At 42.1% G+C, this 21,407-nt stretch overlaps 1 protein-coding gene across 11 annotated transcripts in view; it reads left to right on the forward strand.

The window, feature by feature from the left end:
* Positions 1–21,407, forward strand: part of Sipa1l1 (signal induced proliferation associated 1 like 1) — a 315,687-nt gene that overhangs the window by 214,055 nt on the left and 80,225 nt on the right. For all 11 annotated transcript variants that reach the window (XM_029558705.1, XM_008823218.3, XM_029558713.1 and 8 more), the window contains 3 exons: positions 4,568–4,698; positions 8,366–8,554; positions 18,789–18,963. In XM_029558705.1, coding sequence (XP_029414565.1) covers positions 4,568–4,698; positions 8,366–8,554; positions 18,789–18,963 — 495 coding nt within the window. The remainder of the gene's footprint in view (positions 1–4,567; positions 4,699–8,365; positions 8,555–18,788; positions 18,964–21,407) is intronic.

Here is a 21,407-nt window from a genome sequence, read left to right on the forward strand (position 1 = left end):
TTTTTAAATTCTGTCATAGTGGTCCTACAATACTACTATATTTGGTGATGTAATGCCCGTGTTTTAATACATCCACCAGTGGCCTTTCACTCTCCTCAAGTCGTCAGCTCCCTGTCCTTCCTCTTTTCTTCCTTTGATTTCCTCACCCTGAATTCTCTCACCACAGTCCTGCCTTGTCCCTGTTTCCTCTCATTTTTCTACCCCTAAAGGAAGGCAGACCCAACTGTGGATCAGGCTGAAAAGCTCCCTATCTGTATTAGTGAAGAATGGAGGTAGATGGCTGGTAGAGGTGAAAAAAATATTTTAAATTGATATTATTATGTATGTATCCTGGATCAAGTATAAAAACAGCTTCCAGAGGCCAGGACACTGAGAGGAAGGCACTATATTCCAGTGATGTGGGAGGACAGACAGGAGTCAAATCTGACTCATTCACATTGAAATCAAAAACTTAAAACTCAAAAGTTCAGTTTACAGTAGTGCCTTGCTGAACTAAACTCTTCTCTCAGAGGTGATACATTGCAATAGGATTTTGAATTGCATGAACTTGTGTTCATGTGTAGAAAGAGTTTATTTATGTCTCTATAATTCTATAAACAGAAAAGGAATCTGTGTACCAACTGGCAGTGTTTATTGCAGAATACTTCTTACTCAAGGTGAGGCTTTTTGAGCAAGCAGAGTCCAATCATGGTAGAGCCAGTGTTACAGAGGGAACAAGACCAGAGCCTCCATCTACACCGGTGGAACTGACACAAATGAAGACTGACTGAGGTGCTGCAGTGGAAAAATTAACTAGAATCCTTTTTTCATTATAAAAAAAAATTATGTGTCTGCACAAAGAGGCACGTAAGTTCAAGAGGATCTATCCAGCATTATCAAACAGATGGGTTTGTTTGAAGGTAGAGTCTGAAGAATGTATTGGAACTTGGTTTACAGTTTACACATTACCACTTGCCCAACCCAGGAATAATCGTTAATAGCTGAGAAAAAAAAAAAAAGTCAAAATATGCAGTCAGATTTTGGTACGGACACAAAAAAGTTAAAATGATCATTATATATAATATTTTTTTCATTTTTAGCCTTTAATTTTATTATAGTTTTATATAAGGTTTAGTTTATTTTTTAAATGATGCTTTTATCTGCCAGTTAGTAATACTAAAATGATTGTTTAAACTTGTATTTTTTGTTTCATAATGTTCCTAAAGTTTTTGAGATTAAATGTTTGGTTTTGCTGATCTGTTGGGAATTCATAACATTTTTAAATAAAGTATTGGTGTTGCTATGTTAACGTTTCCAGTATGCTCCAGGTTTGAGTTCTTCATTTAGAAGATGTCAAGGAGCACTGGATGGGCCCAAAAGATGAGAGGACTTAGTGAAGAGTGGCTATGGGAAGAATGTTTCGAACAGGCTTTTTGTTTTTTTAAATGAGAAAGAACACAGTGCGTATGTACAGCTGAAGTTCAGTTTAGTTGGTCTGCAGGTGAGGAAGGTCTGGCTTAAGGATGGCTCACAGACAGGTGACTTGGAAAATATCCAAGCCCTTAGAGAACCCATGAGTGGATTTAAAGCTTCATGATGGTCAGTCAGGTATGTATTTTAAAAGGAATAAACAAGTCAGATAAAAGCAAATCAGTTATTCCAAACACACAGGCAGATCATGAATAGGGTAAGCACTAGGGAGAGTCAAAGGGCCTGCAGAGTTGTGAGATACTGAGGGACTGGCACTCAGGGGCATGGCCAGGTCTCATCTGGGTACCTGGGTGAATGTGGCAGCAGTTTCTGAAAGAGCAGGAAGGAGTCTTGAGCATGGGAAATAAGAGTTCACTTTCGTTGATGCTTGTGGCACAGACCTGGTGCAGACCGGGTTCCTCTGGGGAGGTGTCGAGATGGACGGCTGAGCGAGGTCTAAAGTCGCATTTAGACTTTTGAGCACTGCCAACATAGTGTTGATGGTTGAAATTCTGAGAATGGATGAAATAATCATGAATAAGAAGTAAAACTAAGCAAAAGCATCCAGAATGATAAGACAGTCAGAAGTGGGTGATGCCATAGAAACAGGAAGTAAGAATGTTCTAGAAATAAAAAAGATAGCCTATACTAGATGTTACAAAGTTTGAACAAAGAACAAAAGTACTGTTTGATCTCACTTGTGAGAGTATAAGGATCTAAAGTGAAGGATTAAACAGCCCCTGCGACTTTCCTGTGGAAAAAAGCAAAAGGAGGCAATGGTTTAGTTGTACAGGATGATAGAGGCGAAGATAAATAGCGCATAAAAGATGCAGCGCCGGGAAAGAGCAGCTAGAGGGGAAGCAGAGGAAGTTGAAGAGGTGGTGATGGAGGCACCTGCATTCCTGGAAGGGTGGAGTGAGCTGAGGCCAGGGTGGAGGAAGCTGGGGCTTTGGGCTGTAGGGGAAGGAAGCCAAGGCTGGCGGCAGGTCAGTTTGTGCCATGGTAGAGGGGAGGAAGTTTGCTCCTGAAATGCTGCCTGGTTGCCTTTTTTCATCTTTATAGCATTGTTACTGAAGAGGTAAAGGGGAGTTGGAGAACAGGACATGTTTGAAACAGTAACTCTGCAGAAGCAGAGAGTGAGTGACCACGGGAGGTTCCCATGGACAAACTGAGGTTATTGATGATGAATTGAGAGCAGCATGTCTTTGTGAATTTTTCCAGCAGCTGGAGTAGTAGTCCACTGAGATCTGAGGGGTATATGTGACCTAGAGTCTGGTTTTGTCTGACCGCTTAATGTAGCAGGGAAGGAGATACAGGGGGTGTGGCTCACTCCCCTCTGACACATCCACTATTGTTTTGTGCTGTGATATTAAATACCTGCCGAGGGGTGTTGAAGTGTGTCAGCTGAAACTTGTTGCTCCTTCAGTAAATGGTCCCAGACTGCCGTCTTGTTTTCCTTTAAGTTCCTGTCCGCTTTTTTATACTATTTCTGTCTCCCCCTTTCTGTTTTCTTCCTTGTCGTCAGTTGTTCTATCACATTGCTGTCTGCATGCAAGTTTCTATCAGCCCTACACCCAGGACTTTGTCAACATCGGGGATATCACACCTCTGAAATAAAGCTGTGGGCTGGAAGACCAGACAACCAAGCTTGTTAGAATTATGTGCAAAGTAAGAGGAAATAAACTGAGTGTGATTCTCATGTGCTGTGCTTTGAGGGTGTACATGAGTGTTTGTACATGAGTTTTGTAGCAGTGGATTGTTTCTCAGTTGTCCATATATGAAATGTTTGTTGCCTGTATTCCCATCGTGTCTTTTCTTATTTTGAATTTCCATGGATTATAATATTCTTAGAGCCTGCAATGTATATGATTCTATCTTATGAAATTGTACTTTAGTGTCTGCAAAATATTTTCAAATGTATTACCTAAATTTTCAAACCATATGACTAGATATGCTAAATTATTTATTATTCTCATGGATTTTCAAATACATATTTTGTATGGAAGTAACATTTTCAAATATTTATGTATTTTGTACACCAATAATGTACCATGTCACAGCTTGATTATGTAGTCATGTCACATGTCAATGACATAGAACAATGCAAAGGAAATGTTTGGGGGACTCAAAAAAGTTATCTACTCTTCCTTGTCACATTTTCATGTTGTATGGATTTCCTCATCTGTGACCATCTCATGTGCATATCAACAGTTTTAATTTTTAAATAACTGTATATTAAGTGCCCAGTTTCAGTTTATCATTTTTCTATAAATCAATTCTTTTCAGTGCTGGGAATTGAATCCAGGACCTCATGCCTGTGAGGCACTTACTTGACCACAGAACTGCATCCCTCGCTCCCAGTTAACTTCATTCTGACCTCCACCTTCTCTCTTGTCAGGAGTATGTTACGTTTCATACACTCATTGGAAGATTTTGCCTTACTCCTACCCCCACCCACCCAAGGCCACGCTAAGGGTTGAGTAGTGAGAACACTGAGCCCCTGCTTCACCATACCTGGTCACTGGTTAGCTAGGAAATGCCTATTTTTCCAGTACCCACTGTACCCTCCAGGTTCTGCCCAGACACCAATTGTGCTTATTCCATGGGAACCATTGGTAAGGCTAAGAAGCCTGGACGCAGACTCTGGCCTCCCTGTGGCCCTGTGAAGCCTGTTCCTCTACCTGGCATAGGCTGCCCTGGAGCACAGGACGGCCCAATGGCTCTTCTCTCTGGCATAGGGACATCATTTTAACCTGAGAGAAATCCCTCTCTTCCAACTCTATTCTCAATAGGTTTGGCATTTTTCTAAATAAATTCTAAAAAGCCTTAACACAGGGAACATACATAATGTAATCTATTAAAATGGTGACATATAGGAAGAAAACACAGACTCCCAAGAACTTGAGTAGTGAGTTGTAGCAAAATAAATCCTCATGTGCCCTCTCTGCTTGGCGCTGTCTTCTTCAGGATGAGCTCTGTACAGCCTTTGTTTTTATAAGCCAGTGAAGGATGTTAAACATGCGTACATCTTATTGATAATTTCTAAGGGGTGATCTTGAATGGTGTTTTCCAGTGTTAGATATGTTTTCTAATTCTGTTTTATTTTATTTTACCTAAGAACACTGGAACTATTTTGGGGCTGATGAGAATCTGGGTCCTGTGGCTGTGAGCATTCGAAGGGAAAAACCAGAAGAAATGAAAGAAAATGGATCTCCATACAACTACAGAATAATTTTTAGAACTAGTGAGGTAAGTTGCAAGTGGGGGGAGATTTGTGACTGAATTGAAGGAGGGAAACAAGTAGAAGCAGTGGTGGAGGCATTCATTTGAGGAGCGTATGGTATATGGTAGCTGTGGTCTCACATCTTCATGTCTTTGGAACAAAGGCGGCTCAGGGCTGGGGAGATAGCTCAGTTGATAAAATGCTTGCTACCACCTGAGTTCAGGTCATAGCACGCGAGTGTAAAAGGCCCAGCATGGTGACATGTGCTTGCAGGCGCAGCACTGAGGAGCCAGAGATAGGCAGATCCTGGAGCTTACTGAGTAGACAGACTAGTCTACATGGCAGCTTCTAGGCCAGTGAGAGACCCTGCCTTTAAAACGCAGTGGATGGCACTTGAATGACACCTGGGATTGTCCTCTGGCCTCATCCACTCATGTGTACCACTTGCACACAAAACAAAGCTCCTCTGTTCATTCTGGTCATGCAGGTGAGCACGGTTGGTTAGCTCTATCTAGTTGTTTCAATCTATCCCTGGGTGGATGTAGTAAAGGAACAGAGTTTCAATTCAGAGAAAGATAGGTCCAGAGAAAACTGGAGCCGTTAGATTCACAATGAGATATATATAACCCATCCTACTTGAACAGCTGAAAAGCACTCAGCCATCCAGAGGAGCCAGAGTACTCAGGGATGAGAGAGAACCGCCTGAGACTTGGCATATTCCCTGAGGCCTAGAACACAGATTATTTGAACCAGAAAGTGATCTATTAATGAGTGAAGCAGGCTTTCTGAGCTCTTTAAATATTTTTAGTATATTTATTCATCTAATTTTATATCATGTGTGCTCACACATGTGGGTCCAGGTGGATGTCAGAGGACAACTCGCAGGTGTTGGGTTTCTCCTTCCACCGTGTAGGTTCTAGGGATCAAACGCAAGTTGTCAGGCCTGGCAACAAGTGCCTTTTCCCTCTGAGCCATCTTACTGGCCCTCCCAGAGCTCTTTAAGAGTCTGAATACATGGAGTTTTATTTTAAGATGAAGCTCAAGTTTTTTTGTTTTGTTTTGTTTTTAAATAGCCTACAAAGCATTTTTTAAAAGAGCCTTGTGAATAATTTGGAGGTTCTTTTTGTTTTCTTTCTAAGCATATGTATAATTATTTGTTATCAATGTATTGCCTCAGCTCCTAATTCACTTTAGGGTTGTTCTTATGTATCAGTGCCTAATACCCCTGAGGTACCAAGAAAATAATGGTTTTGGAATTAGTTTAAATGGAACATTCGGCTTCATTTCCCTCATTGAATTCAAGGCAACTTTCGGGGGTTGGCATCACTTTCTAACTGTGCCTGAGCTTGAACTCTGGGGAAGTTGAAAATAGGGTTTTTAAAGCAAGGCTTTAACTATCTAATGTGTTGTTTGTAGTGGCCAGGGAGGAGTGAAGAGCCGGCCTGTGTTCTCTAGCTTTTCTTGGAGCTGGGTCCAGTCATGGATCCTTGCTCTCTGTTGGGCATGCACCTGCAGTTTGGGTTCTGTGTTGGGAGGCGTACACAGCAGCCCTGCTCCCAGCTTCAGATCTACCAGATGTCTGTGAACCACCCTTGCCTTATTTCCAAGTGTGTTTTTCTTCGGCGCCCCCCCCCCCATTATGCCTTTCCTTTTCTGTATGGCTTTTTATTCATTTATCCTGATCCTGTATGTTGAGCTGAGGTGTTTTCCTCCTTGAGCCCTTACTTCTGAGACCTTATCCTGACTGTGTCTGTCTGTACTGCCCCCCTTGCTGTCTGGGGGTAACTTCTACACTGTGCTCTATGAGCCCCCAGCCTTTTCCTTCCTGCCCTGTCTCTACCTATGTGCTCTGCTTGCCCTCCCTCCTGTTCTGTGGCCACAAGTTTGGTCCTCTTCCTCCTGGCCTACTCAAGCAAGTCTGTCTCTTGAGTTCTTTCCCTTGGCCTTTAGTTGAAAAGTCCATGTCAGATTGTTGTTCAGAAAACTATTCTACATGTTACTTAGATTCAAATTAAAAATGTTAGCTCCTGGCTACTTCTACGGTGCTGTTTGGGTCAGAATTCCCGAAGTTACATTTGACTCCCCTTCTCCCCTTCCCCTCATCTTGTTTTCACAACACACTATGTCTAGAATGCAGCCACTTCTGTCCCCAAGGCCAGGCCTGGTCTCACATCTTTTCAACCCAGCAGGAAATCTCTGTGAATTGTAATCCAGGTCTCCTTGCTTCTCCTTCAAAATCTGTTAGCGTCTTCCTAATGACCTAGTGTACCTGCTTAGTCCTCTCCACCCTCATCCCTTGCAGTTCTCCTGCCTCTGGCTTCTTCCTTCTGGGCTACCCTAGGACACCTCTGCCTCAGTACTGGAGTGCTCTTGTGTTCCTCTTGGGTGGTGGCCTCCCCCAGATTCCAGCACTCTCTTTGCCTCTGACCTTTACTCATAAATTGCAGCATACTTCTCTGGCTACTGGATCTAAAATTTCTGCTTTCTTCCCCTTTCATGTCCTAGTTCATGCATTTCTGTTAACACTTATAACTGTCTTACATAACATTGTACATATTTTTGTTTTGCTTCTTCCACCAGAATATAGGCCCCATGAAGATAGAGACTTTTATTATTTGCTCTTAGTATGTATCTAGTGACTAAAATAGTCTCTTTGCAGGGCTAGGAGTATAGTGCAGTGGTAGAGTATTTGCCTGGCATTTGCAAAACCTCCCATTTCTTCTCACATTTAACTTATTTATCAGCTTAATTTCTCCCAGCGTGCACTGTCATTCCACCTGAACACCTTTGAGACTGTGCAATGGAGCCAGGAGGTGCAAAGCCCTCCCTCAGGTGCAGGGCCTTCTACCACACCTCCCTGCTCCATCGCCCTGCCTCCCAGTTGTATTAAGGCTCAGCGATAGCCATTGTCCTTTCCCACTTACGTTCTCTCATGCCTTCCCTATCTTTGGCTTATCTTGGGACATGCCCTCTTGTTTTCTTCGTGAACAGTCATCCCTAGATTACATGTGTGTGTTTCAGCACTTACATCCCCAAACATGTGCTCTATTAAATAAGCTATCATATTGTAGAATACTTTATAGCATATGTAGTTAATGGAAATCGGCTCTAGGCCTCATGCCTGGGTTTACTTTTCTCCAACAACTCATTACAGAGAGAATGTCTTTGCTTGACCTTGTATTGGATCATAATGGGAAGTAATTTCCAGTGCTGTTGACTGAGCTGCTGGATTGCAGTCATTGCTCTGTTACAAGACAGTAGCAGCTTGCACATGTCAGCTACATGTTAAGGAATGCGTGTTATCCTCTCTCCTACCTTTTAAAGAGGTGTACTGTCTAAATTCTAAGTATTCTTCCGATGTCTCTCTAGGATGCTTCCTTCGTTGTACAGGGATACAGAGACCATGACCCTATGTATCTCTTTAAGAGAAGGCTCTTTTGACACTTACATGAATGTCTCAATACTATAATCTTCTGAAGTTATGTGAGGGAGGCAGATTCTTGAAATTATTGGCCTCAATTTTATACATTAAGTATCTTATCACTTCTCTCACTCATTATCCCTGCTGACTTGACCAATCACCAGCCATTCCTCAGCTTGGGACAGAGCTACTGTTTAGGCCTTCGGTTCCTGTGACACATTCAGCCTTTTATACCCAGCAAGACTTCACCATAACACCTGTCTCTCTTGCAGCTCATGACCCTGAGAGGGTCCGTCCTGGAAGATGCTATTCCCTCCACAGCCAAGCACTCGACAGCCAGAGGGCTGCCTCTGAAAGAGGTGCTGGAGCATGTGATCCCTGAGCTCAATGTCCAGTGCCTGCGACTGGCCTTCAACACACCCAAAGTCACCGAGCAGCTCATGAAGCTCGATGAGCAAGGGGTAAGTGTGACCCAGGATCCCATTCTCGCTGCTCAGGTTCCTGCTGGACTTCCAGAATGTGGGCTTTGATGTTTCTTCTGAGATGGGGGGGAACTATGCCATTTTTTTGTGAAGGGTACTCTCTTCGTGATTATTCATGGGTCTCTGAACATTTCACATCTGATAAAATTCTCATGGCAGAGCTAGTAGATAAAATTTTTTAAGTATAGTCTTTTGATAGTCTGTTTTGATAGTCTCCCACACATGCAGTAGATTTCTGAGACTCTTGGAAAAAGTTATAGCTGTAATAACAGTAATAGTAAGCATAATATTATTATATTAGAAGTAATTAAATAGTAGCTGTTAATTACTAACACTAATGAATGTATTCACCAGGTTCTGTTCTAGGTATTTTAAATATGTTGCTCCATTTAATCTTCTAACCTTAAAAGAATAGTGCTATTACTATATCCCCATTTCAAAGACAAGAAATCTGGGGCACACAGATTATATAGCCAGTGTCACTGTTATTTTATAAGTCATGGAACCAGGATTCAAACACAGCAGTCACCTGACTCCAATCCTGTGCTATTAGCCATTACACCATAGCATACAGCTTAGGTTTCTAAAAGTCTGATTTTAGTACTACCAAGGATGTACTTTACCCAAGATTTTTAAGTCTAAAATTTTAGAATTTTGACTTTGAATCAGTAACGTAATTAAAATGCTCAAGATCTCCTGCTTCCACACCTCTTATCCCTAAATATGATGTCATTTGGTCAAAATGCACCAAGTGCTGAGGTCAGTGGAATAGTGGCTCTAGAATGAAAGAAGAAACTGTAATTTGAAACCGCCACCAACCAAAAAGTGATGGCCATAGTGTGCTTAGAGTAATTTTGGCATCAGGGTTTATTTGGTAGACACTATACTTCCACGATCCTACTTTTAACTGTTTCTTCTAATGCTTTAGCCATATTGCACCCTAGCAGTTGGTAAAAGTAGTCTGGACATTGCATTTCAAAAGTTCCTCAACTTGTAAAATTAGCCCAGGTATTGAGTATCATTTTATGAACAAATTATAATTGCATTTCCTTAAATAAAAACTCTTAATTTTGCCAGGCGTGGTGGCGCACACCTTTAATCCTAGCACTCCGGAGGCAGAGGCAGGCGGATCTCTGTGAGTTCAAGGCCAGCCTGGTCTACATAGTTCCAGGACAGCTGGGGCTACAGGGAGACCCTGTCTCAAAAAGACCCCCCCCCTTCAGAATAGACCTGCTTCATGGACTTGCTCGTTCTGAGGACTGTTTTCCAGCATGTATTCTGGACATTAATAAATGAGGAGAAATACCATGACGATGAGGTTCAGGTTTATTGGTTCAGTCATTTCAATTACTGTGCTTACCCAGGAGAATAAACCTACTTGGCATTAGTAATGTAGTCGTATACTTAACATTCTAAATCTATATTAGAAGATATTACTTCATATAAAGAAGGTGTTTTATTATTATTCCCCTTCTTCAAAACATAAAAGGATGCTCCAGTTGTAGATTTCTATGGGATGTCTGGCACATTTTATGTTCTCTTAGTGACTGCGTAGTGTTGGGCCGCAGATGGTGCTGATCTATGATGAACATTTTATGGCCCTTCCAACACAGGAAACAAAATGGGATTTCCATAATGAGTTTAACTCAGTTAAATTTATTTAATGCATAGGATTGCCCATTCTATAATGATCATCTTCCTGTTCTTGGTTATTAAAATGTCTTTTTTCATAAATTATTAATCATGATATATGGTCACTGTTTTCTTTAATTAAGCATTAAAATTTGGCAGTGGTGGGTCTCCCCAGTTTTATTTTGGGAAAAAATGTGCCTTAAATATGTGTTCCCATGAAAAAGGGTTTTCCTCTAGGCAGTAATTTTAACCAGGCAGTAACCTTTAGCAACTGAAAGCATGACGCTGTGCCATGTATGAGCTTGATGCTGGACTCAATGTTGACCACTTCTGTCTTTTTATCTTCATGTGTAGCGTTCCAAGCCGGGATCCCATGGGTACATGCTGGATGGTGGGCCCACTTTACACAGGAGTACTGTTTGGGGCAGGAAATTCCATTAATGCCTTGGAGCCGTTTTGAAAAACTAATTATTTTGGTGCTTTTACAGTTTCCTATTTTAAAAAGAAATGCATACAAGCAGTGTGTACCACATGAATCATTACAGAGCATTTCTGTTTTCTATCTGTATTGTCAGTGTTTAAAAATTCAGCTTTTTATATACCCTTAAAGATATTTTTAGTGTGATACCAGGAAACTGGAATTATTCAAAGGAACTTTGAAATCTCACTTTAAATTTTAAAAATTTTGTTATTATTATTGTTATTGGTCTTTTAGAGACAGGGTCTCCCTGTAGCCCCAGCTGGCCTGGAACTTGAGGTGTAGACCAGGCTGGTCTGAAACTCACAGAGATCTGCCTCTACCTCCGAAGTGCTAGAATTAAAGGTGAGTGCCACCACACCCGGTTAATACTACCTGTTTTTAAGGCTTGCAGTTTTCCTTTATTTTCTTGTCTTGAATGACTTCCATCCTTAAACTGTGAAATACTAGAAATTTTATTTTCTATTTGGTGACTTTTTTTTTAATCTGTTATTTTATTATTTTTAAAAGTATTTTATTTATTAGGCTGGAGACATGGCTGATTAAGGACAGTTTGTAGCTGCCATGTGGGTGCTGGGAATTGAACCCGGGTCCTCTGCAAGAGCATTCAGTGCTTTTAACTGCTGAGCCATCTCTCCAGCCCCTCTGTTTGGTGACTTTTAAATTGTATGGCCAATTCAGTTACTTTTAAATCCTCCGTATCAGTTTTTTTTTCTTAAGCAGTTATTGAAAACCACCTGTATCTCATCTACTTTTTGTAAGAGGAATGAGAGATTGTCATGCTAAGCCCTATGTTAAGGAATTCAGCCATATGTAACACTTGATACAATGCTGGGCACTTGAGAAAGAGTTAAGGAATATTGACTGTCATTGATGATCATTATACAATAACTGCTGATTACCTTTAACATGCATTATCTCAGTCTTCGTAAAACTCCTATGAGAGCGCTCCTGTTAAAATACTGGGCGTCTACAAGTAAGCACTGTGGATACACACCACTCCTGCAGATTGATAAATACTGTATAAATAGGTCAGGAAGATACAGCCCATGAAGGAGATAAGGTCATAAATTACTCTAACGGATGTCAGGCTTAATATAATGAGCATAACAAGATACTTGTAAACAGAGAACCGTGCAGATGCAGACCAAAAGGCATGAGTCATGACTGGCTGCCAGGATCAGAATGAGCTGCACCTTGGCGGCGAAGAGAGTGATAGGGTGTTCTAGACCCAAGTTAGTAAGAACAACAAACAGAGGGGAAAAGGCAGCGTATTCATGGAGCAGCAAGCAGGCTCGCCGAGCAGGTTTGGGAAAGAGGGGAGTAAAACTAGAAAACTTTGATTGAGCAGTGACTAAGCCAGGTACTGTGTAAGTAATTTACATGAATTATTTTAATTAATCTTCAGAATTCTTTAATGTAGGTACCAGTTTTATTCAGACAGGTGCACTGAGGCAGACTTGGGCTCTGTAGAGGCTGATCTTAAATCCAGGCACACAGATCATAGCCCACACTCCTATGCACTGTGCTACACCTCCATCTCCCTTCTGCTCCTGAGTGGGGAGGAAACTGGAATGATGATTCCAGGTCTTAATGCTGCAGGCACCAGTGTCCACTAGGAAGTGCAACAAGCCAGACCAACCAAAGCAGAACAGGCCAGTTTATAAATATTTAAGCATACTTGCTAGTTTGCAGTAGAGAGAATTGGTGATCCTGCTTTCGTTAGGAAATGTCACGTTTCATGTACACAGTAGTGACTCCCTAAATGAGTATACATTTTTTAGATATTCATTAAAAATATACCAAAAATGAGACCCTCTCTCTCAAAAAAAAAAAAAAAAAAAAACACAAAAAGTTTCAACCAGTAAAGTCACAACAGAAATGTCTTAGCTGGCTCAAACCTTTAGAAGGCAAGCTTCATTTTTCAAAATACTATAATCACCACAAAATACCCACCACCCATAAATGAGTTTGCTCAAACTGCAAATCAGATGACTTACTGACGCTTCAGAGGCTATTTATTGGCTTGTGTAAAGCATCAGAATGAAAGTATTTGTTTCTCAGCTTAAAAAAAATTCCTTCTCAGGTTGTTAAAGTGAAAGAGGAAAAAGTAGTCATTTACTGTAGACCTGTAGTCTATTGAGACTGAGTATAGGGGAGGCAGCGTTCGTTTGGTAATGGATAGTACTGATCCTTTGATTAAGGACGTGAATGAACGTCTCTGCTATGTCACCTGTTCATTGCCACAGTGAGGCTAAATGAGTTTGACCAGCCACTTTCTTCTTTGATTCAGGCAGCCTGTTTTGAAAAAAGATCCATAGGGGAAACATTCTTTCTAAAACAAATTTTCTGTGAATGATAACTTTTTTGACAGAACAATTACATTTGTAGAATTTAAACCTCTTCTTAGATGATGGTTGCAGCTGATACATGTTTAAAGTTCAGATAGTACTATAGTGTTCCAGGTGGCTCCCAGACCCCTATATACATTCTCTGGAAGGAAATACACCTGTCAGGGTAGGGGAGGAAGGCAGTGCCATACAGCTGACTATTCTGTGCTAGTCCATCCATATTTTGCCTGACTGGGGCTGGATTGGATGATAGGATGGGGATCTTCCCACTGAGAAACCCCTGTGATTAATGTGACTGATGGCATTAGCATTGGGAGACAAGTTGCTTTTGGCAAGACAACAATTTGCAGTGAGGTAGCACAGCGAGATTAAGAGCTGCATGCAATGGGGACTCTGGCCACAGTCTGAAAAGACAGAATGACTGGCTGGGCAGACTGCTCTGCTTGACTTTAAATGATGAGTTGTCTTCTGAATTCAGTTTTAAAATAAAAAATGAAAGTTTCTTTCTCATAGGATTCAAGTAGGTCACATCTTCAGATGGTCCCAGATCCAGATAACACAGCAATGTTTATGTGGAAGAATCTTATTTCTATTGTTTTCCTGTTACCCTTTCTCTACTCATTCATTATTGGCACTTTCCTGTGTTCCTTGTGTGCAGTTTTCTTTTTTTTTTTCCTTTTTTCTTTTTTGGCCTGTATATGAGTATTTGCCTACATGTATGTGTTCCACATGCATGCAATACCCACAGAGGCCAGAAGAGGGCATTGCATCACCTGGAACTGGAGTTAACAGTGATAGCCATCATTTGGGTGCTGGGAACGGAACCCAAGCCCTGTGGAAGAGTAGCCAGTGCTCTTAACCCCTGAGCCTTCTCTCCTTCCCGTGTGCAGTATTTTTGTTTCCTGATCCAGATACTACCAAATACACATATGGAGTTTGATTTCTCTATTTGCCTCTGTAGACACTTCCTGTTTCACTTAATAACATGTTTTATAAATTTGTCTGTTAGTACATGGAAAGGTTCCATCATTGTTATTGCTGCGTAATACTTCTTTGTAGTACTCTACCTCTGATGAATTGATAACATTAGTTTGTTTGTTGAAGACCATTTGAGTTGATTGCAGTCTTTTTCTATTGCAGATTATGTGGTAATGAATATTTTTTTTCCTGTGTAATTGAAATTCACCTTAGTCAAGTTAGGTGTATTTATTATCAACTTAATACTCCAAATGAAGGTTTTTATTTTTAGAGAGATTTTTCACAACACATCATAGAATAAGATTAGATTATGTGTATGTAGAATATTTTGTTTACATTGTGCCAAAGATAAAATTAAATTAGCACATAATTTATGCAGATGTATATAATTTTGAAATTATGTGTGAAAAAAAGAAACCCTTTCTTATCCAATACCCATATGTTTTGTTTTAAAAGCATTGGGCTTTTGTTTGTACTTCCCAGTGAGGGCAGCTGACTTTTCTTGTATTCAGTGCTGATTTTTTCCATCCTTTGCCATCCTTTTTTGGAGGACAGTAAAGAGACTTACTTTAGAAAGAATTTGAGAAAGTTCTTTTCAGTGAAACCAAACCAAAGTGAATGCTGTCAGTGAATCCTGAGGATTAGAAACATCCAAAGCCCCCATCCAGCAGTGACGGTCATCATCAGTAGCTTCATCGAGGAGACTCTTAGCTGGAGATGTTTTTGTTGCTGCTGCTGCTTTTGGCTTCTGGTGGGTGAGTGCATAGCAGCAAGAAAGAACACAGTGAAGGTGGTAGAGTTTGGTACTGCTGGTGTGCTATGTGCTGCAGCCCTCAGGGCCGACCGACATCAGGGAAAAGGCAGAAGAGTCTGGGACACCCTGGCCTTCACATTCTGTGCTTTGTGAAAGAACTGTATTTCATACCTCCTAGATTTCTAGATTAAACATTTAATGCTAAAGCTTTTGTAAAGATGGGCTTGTCCTCATGCAGTTGGTCACTCCCGTGTCACTGTGGCACTTCGTGGAGAAGATGGGATGAAATGCAAGACTTCTTGAGAGAAGCCCGAGAGAGCCTGGCTTCTTGTTACTGAGATCAAATTCTGCTGCACCAGGGCTGTCACTGGCTAAGCCTTCTTTCAAGGGATGCAAGAGCGTGTGAGCAGGTCATACAGCTTCACTACAATGCCTGGAACTGAAAGCGGTTCAGGTTTTAGAGGGTTTTCTAGATTTGAGGATATTTGAGCAGACTTGACTGACTGAACATCCCTGTTTCAAAACTTTTGACATCTTCACACTGTTTTTCTTTGATTCTGTGGGAAATGCAAGAAAACTCCATTTCATTAATCTGATAGCAACCCCAAGCCCCAGCCATTGACACTGACACTGACCCAGGCACCTCTGGCCTCTTCTGGAGTGTTCTTCACATGTGCATACTAGCTGCACCTGCACAGCTCCTCGTCTCCTGGCAGGAAGCATGGTCACTAGTTAAGCATCCAAGGAGCCCAAGTTCAGAGAATGCCACCTATATTTGATTGCTTCATTGGAGCAGCAATCAAGAATATAGTCATATTGTCAGCTTGGAGAGTAGAGCAGGCAACATCTGGCACAGTTTCAAGCCTAAGAAAATGTGACAATCTAGTGAATTTCCTAATCCTCTTAAAGCAGTGTTCCTTTCAAACCAGAGAGACTGGTTCCTTGTCTGCAGGTGGGGCTGACCAGGGCCTAAGAAATGGGGAGAAGGGACACATTGTGTCTTGTCCCTGGAGTCTGCCTGTCTGGTGCTTGTGGGAGGAGTTCATACTTATCTTCTTCCACAGTGAACTCTTTTCATAGAGAGAAATGAATCCTTTGGAATCTTGCAGTGAAATCCTATGCCTTTCAGAAGTTTTCTCAAAGTGCCCATGAACCCAGTGTGTAAAATGCTGTCCACTGAACGGGATGACTAAAGCTCCAGCATCTCCAGACCGCTTACCTCTTTGCTGGTTCTCCGTGCAGGGTGGGCATGGGGGTGCCACTCAAGCCTGGCCCCAGGAGCTGGTTGTGTTAAGGACTGCCTTTGTAATGGACAGAGAGCCTGCTGTTCCTCAAAGATGTTCTAGTACACTCAGCTCAATTCTGAAGCCTGTGGGGTTTACCTCTGAGCATTAGCCACATTCAGTCAGTAGAAATAGCTGACTGAAGAAGGGGTGCAGGGTCAGGGCTGTGAAGCAGGCTTTACATTGATATATCGTTTCCTAAGTGTGATATACAAAAAAACTCCCATATGTGGATGTGTTCCTGTGATCAGTTAAGTGAAGTAGTGATACTGTCAACTCAAATGCTATCGAGAAGGGGAGAACGTGGTCCCCCCAAGAGGGTCCTTAGTCTCCTTAATAAAAGAAGTTAAGAATGGACTCAAGTGGAAGCCTTAGGACAACTTTATTAGAATTTAAGGAAAAGTCCTCAGAGCCAGTAAGCCATAGCTCAGCAGCAGCCTGGAGGAGGTGAGTGGGAGGGAGCAGGGAAAAAGCTAGGAAGCTGTGCTGCTTTAGAGCCCCTGGAGGCCAGAGACACACATGGCGACTAGCCCACCCCGTGGCAGGTAAGAGAAGGGCGTTGTAGAGAAAAAGGTGAAGAAACTCAAAACGCTGGTACGTTCTGGAAAGCGTGGGTAGAAAAGAGAATGAAGAAGGAAAGGAGAAATTAGGCTTTTCTGAATTCAAGCGGGCAAAACTCAGGGAGAGCCACGTCTGCTTGTGACTTAATCCACAAGAACTGCAGTATGTGTAGAGATTCCAGGCTGGAAACCTTCGCCCTCATTAAGGCACTAGGTATTCAGCCCATTTCTTTAACATGGCTTAAGGTGAACCTGCCTTCCTAGGGGCGGTCCTGTGATCAGGTGATCTGGCAAAACTGGAAAGCTGGGTCTTCATCCAGACCACAGGTTATTTGACCAGCTTCTCCCAGGGGACTTTTTGCCACTGTAGCACTTTTTTTTTAAAAAAAAAAAAAAAAAAACATAATCCATTACCAGTATATTTTGCCACCTGCAAGTTTGAGACATGGGGCTTTACTTGTGGTTGAAATAGATCCAGCTAAGCAAAGTCTGTGCAGCAAGCTCCTGTGCATGGCTGTTGAGCGTTCCTGGTCACCTAGGCAGGAGGAGTGGAAGAGAAGAAAGCAAGCAAAGACTTTCTTCCGTGTCAGCACTGTTCAGAGCCGTGTGACTTAGGTGGTAAAGGTGGCCTGAGACCACAGACTCTAAGTGTGAAATGGCAGGGGCCTGGATGTCTTTTAGAATTCAGAAGGATAATAAAATACACGTACCACATATTAATATTCTTAGTGGATATGGGACGACACTTCCCAGCCAAATACATGAATATACATAGGGAGATATGAATATTCATACAAAGAAAAGCAAATTAAAAGTTGTGGTGTCAGCCCCTTTATCAAATTTTGCAGTCAAGTGTGTTTGCTTAAATCGGTTTTTAAAAAATTTTTCAGCTTGAGAATTGGACCTACGTGTGCAATGACAGAAGCATAATGGGACCAGGTGGTTAAGTCCTGGTGACACTTAGTGGGTCTTTACCGTAGAACTTTGGTTTGTGACCTTGTGTTCTGGGCTACTTACCTTCTATTCGCTCATCTGTCAGATATGTCAGATCAACCCTGTAGGCTGTTCTGGGGCTAAGGTGTATATTAGATACTGTATGTACATGGTGTTTGACAGATAGCAGGGATTCAACAGGCATTAATTATTAAAATTCCCCTTGCCAGGCATGGTGGCATGCACCTGTAGTCACAGATACTCAGGAGACTAAAGCAGGAGAGTTATTTGGACTCAGGAATTTGGGGCCTGCTTTTATGCAATGCTGGGGGTGGAACCCAGAGTGCCTCCTGAGTGACACCACCGAGCTACATCTTCAGTCTCCCTGTTCTTTTCACGAGATGAAAAGTCACACATAAGTGGCTGCATGTCATTGTGGAAGTAGGATTTGGAGCTCAGAACTGACCGGGTGTCTATATTTTAAATTGCAGGTTTGTTTGTTTCTTATTCAGAGTCCAGTATCATCTTAAAAGTAGCTTACAGGGTGATTAGGCTTTTCTGTGATGATTAGGTACTTTAATTACTGTTCTGTCACATTTAAATCTTTGGAATGTTTCACTTTAAGTGCAACTGCGGAAGGAATATTTGCCTCTGGCTGTTTTGCCATCTGGAAGCCCCTGTCTGCTTCCTCTTTCTAGGCTCTTGCCTTTGAGAAAAATGTTTGAAAAAGGTTTCTCTAGTATATTGCTGGTCATGGGTTTGCAGCTTAACATGTTGGACAAATGGTGCTGGGTGGCAAGTCTACTCTAATTTTTAAAAAACTAGGGTATTAACGGGCTTTTTAGTTTAAAACAGTTTATTCTGAGGTATGTTTTGTTAAATAGACTCTGCTTTTAAGTGTTTAAGGCTTCGATTTCATAAAGGAAGAGATCATTGAGAAGTAATTGCCAATTGTGGTCAGGCCATTCCTTTGTGCTTTCTGAAATCCTACCATCTGCTCTGATGATGCATGATTGTGGCACAGAAGCAATCTCAATTTACCCCATGCTCTGTTTTCTCAGCTTGGGAGGATTATAGGTGTTTGCTCGCTGTAAAGCTTTTGGATCCAAGACAGAAGAATTAAAACAAGAATTTTATGAGAAGGATGGTGGCTCTTTGCTGGGCATGTGCCCTACAAGGCTTGTTAGGGCTGAATGGTAGCTTCAGCTGTGTATAATTACATCCTGGATCTTCTGTCTCCACAGCTGAACTATCAGCAGAAAGTCGGCATCATGTACTGCAAAGCAGGCCAGAGCACGGAGGAAGAGATGTACAACAATGAATCGGCAGGCCCAGCCTTTGAGGAATTCCTTCAGCTCTTGGGAGAACGAGTTCGGCTGAAAGGATTTGAGAAGTATCGTGCACAGCTCGACACCAAAAGTAAGACATGCTTACACCTTCCTACCATGCCTGATCTCCTTCTGCAGTTTGGATTGCATCTGCCAAATCAACCATGAAATAGCACCGCCACTTACTGCAGAGAACAGAGGAGAGCACAGCAGGCAGGAGGGGCAGGGCCAGAACCAGTGAAGAGCGTAATAGAGCAGCTGGGCTGGATTGTGATGCAGTGATGGCTTCAGAGCGGTGGATGGGGTAGGGAAGTAGATGCACATCGCACAGAATTGCTCTAGGATAGAATTGCAGATGTTTCATCACACATAGCTCAGTGTTATGGTGACTTGAAAATCCAGAAACTTACTATCTGATTCTAAGCCCTAATGTACTGTTACTGATTTACTTTGTAGTCCTCACGCTCTTCCAGGCTTTATGTTTTTTTTTTTAATTAATTTATTTGTTTTTATTTTATGTATACAAGTGTATTGCCTGCATGTATATAAATGCACTGGTGTCATGCAGTGCCCATGGAGACCAGAAGAGGATGTCAGATTCCCTCAAACTAGAATTGCCGATGGTTGTTAGCCACCATGTGGGTGCTGGGAATTGAACCCAGGTTCTCCTGAAGAGCAGACAGTGCTTTTAACCTCTGAGCCATCTCTCCAGCCCATTTTTTAAAAAATATGATGTGTGTGTAATGTGTGTAGGGTACACATGGCACAGTGCGAGCATGTGGAGTCAGTTCTCTTCTTCCACCTTTACCTGGGTTCCGGGGATCAAACTCAGGTCACTAGGCTGGTAGTGAACATCTCTGCCCACAGAGCCATCTCATGGCCCTGTTCTTACCTTCTTTTACTACTTAAGAGTTCTTTGTTTCTATTGCCTATATTATGTTTTTTTTGGTGTCTGTGTGTGTGCATATGCATGTGTGTGTGTGTGTGTGTGTGTACATATGTGTACGTGGCGGAGAGACAGAGGTCCATCATGGGTGTTATTACTCTAGAGGTATCTACCTTGTCTTTGAGACAGAATCTCTTGTTGATCTGGAGTTGGCCAAGTAAGCCCAGCTGGCCGACAGTGAGCCCAAGGGTCCACCTGTCTCATCTCTGCTTCCTCAGTGTTAGAATTACAGGCATGAACCACCATGACCTGCTTTTTTTTTTCATATTTTATTATTTTTATTTTATATGTATGCGAGTATTGCCTGCATGTAGGTTAAGTGCACCTGTGTTGTGCAATGCCTGCAGAGGACAGAAGATGCTGTTGGATCCCCTCAGACTGGAGTTACGGACAGCCGTTAGCTGCCATGTGGGTGCTGGGATTCAAACCCAGGTCTTCTGCAAGAACAACCAGGGCTCTTTTTTTTTTTTTCAAATGTGTATGAGTATATTGCCTGCATGTATGTGAGTGCACCCGTGTCGTGCAATGCTGTGGAGGTCAGAAGGGGGCTTTGGATTCCCCTGGAACTGGAGTTAAGGACGCTTCGTAGCTGCCACGTGGGTGCTGGGAATCGAATCCGGGTCCTCTGCAAGAGCAGTCAGTGCTCTTAACCGCTGAGCCATCTCTCCAGCTCCATGAACAACCAGGGCTCTTAACCTCTGAGCCATCTCTCCAGTCCCATGACCTGCTTTTTTTTTAATGTGGGTTCTAGAGAATCAAACTCAGGTCCTCATGGCAAGCACTTTACCAATTCAGCCATCTCCCCAGATGATTTTTTTCTTATTCTTTTGAATGTTTTCACACTGCTTACCATGGTACTTGGTCCACATTCACCATCTCCTGTTCTCCTGCTCTCACTGGTTGTCTTCCTCTACCCAGTCTCCTCCTGCTCTCTTGTTACAGAATTCTTTAAAAAAAAAAAAGGACGGGGGGCGGGGGGCTTGTTAGTTTGGTTCATAAAATGTGTCGATTAAAGCCCAGTAATGAAGCAGTCTGTTTAAGTGCGGTGCAGAGCCCTGCAGGGTCATCCACCTCCTTCCCATCAGGCAGGAACTAAGCTCTCAGGTGTCTGTTCGGGTGCCTTATATTGACTGCTGCCACATGCCTATGGAGGCAGTTTAATCAGAGGTCTATCCATAGGCACCTGAGGCCTGTTTTCTTTGAGAGAGTCTTTGGATTAGCACATATGTATTACAGTCTACAGTAATCTCACTGGTTTTCTGTACAGGAAATTAAATAAGGCGTTGACTCATGAAAACAGAAAAGCATTCATAAACTCCACTGCAGGGAAGAATTTTCTGTTGCCATGGTTTTGCTGTTGCCAGCTTGGAAACGATGTGCAAGAAAGACTATTAAAACCCATAAATAGCCTAGCCTCTTAAGTATTCTAACATTCTGCATTCTGCTTGCAATGGCATAAGACATTAAATCTCTAGATGCCCTTAAGCTCCTCTATGAAGATATTCTGATGTCCACCCTCTACAGCCCATTCATGTTGCCTTGTCATGCTGTCTAAATCGTCATCACCTTACAGAACTGCAGAAAGGAAA

This window comes from Nannospalax galili, unplaced genomic scaffold, assembly GCF_000622305.1.
Source record: "Nannospalax galili isolate Female #2095 unplaced genomic scaffold, S.galili_v1.0 scaffold1129, whole genome shotgun sequence".
Taxonomy (NCBI): Eukaryota; Metazoa; Chordata; class Mammalia; order Rodentia; family Spalacidae; genus Nannospalax; species Nannospalax galili.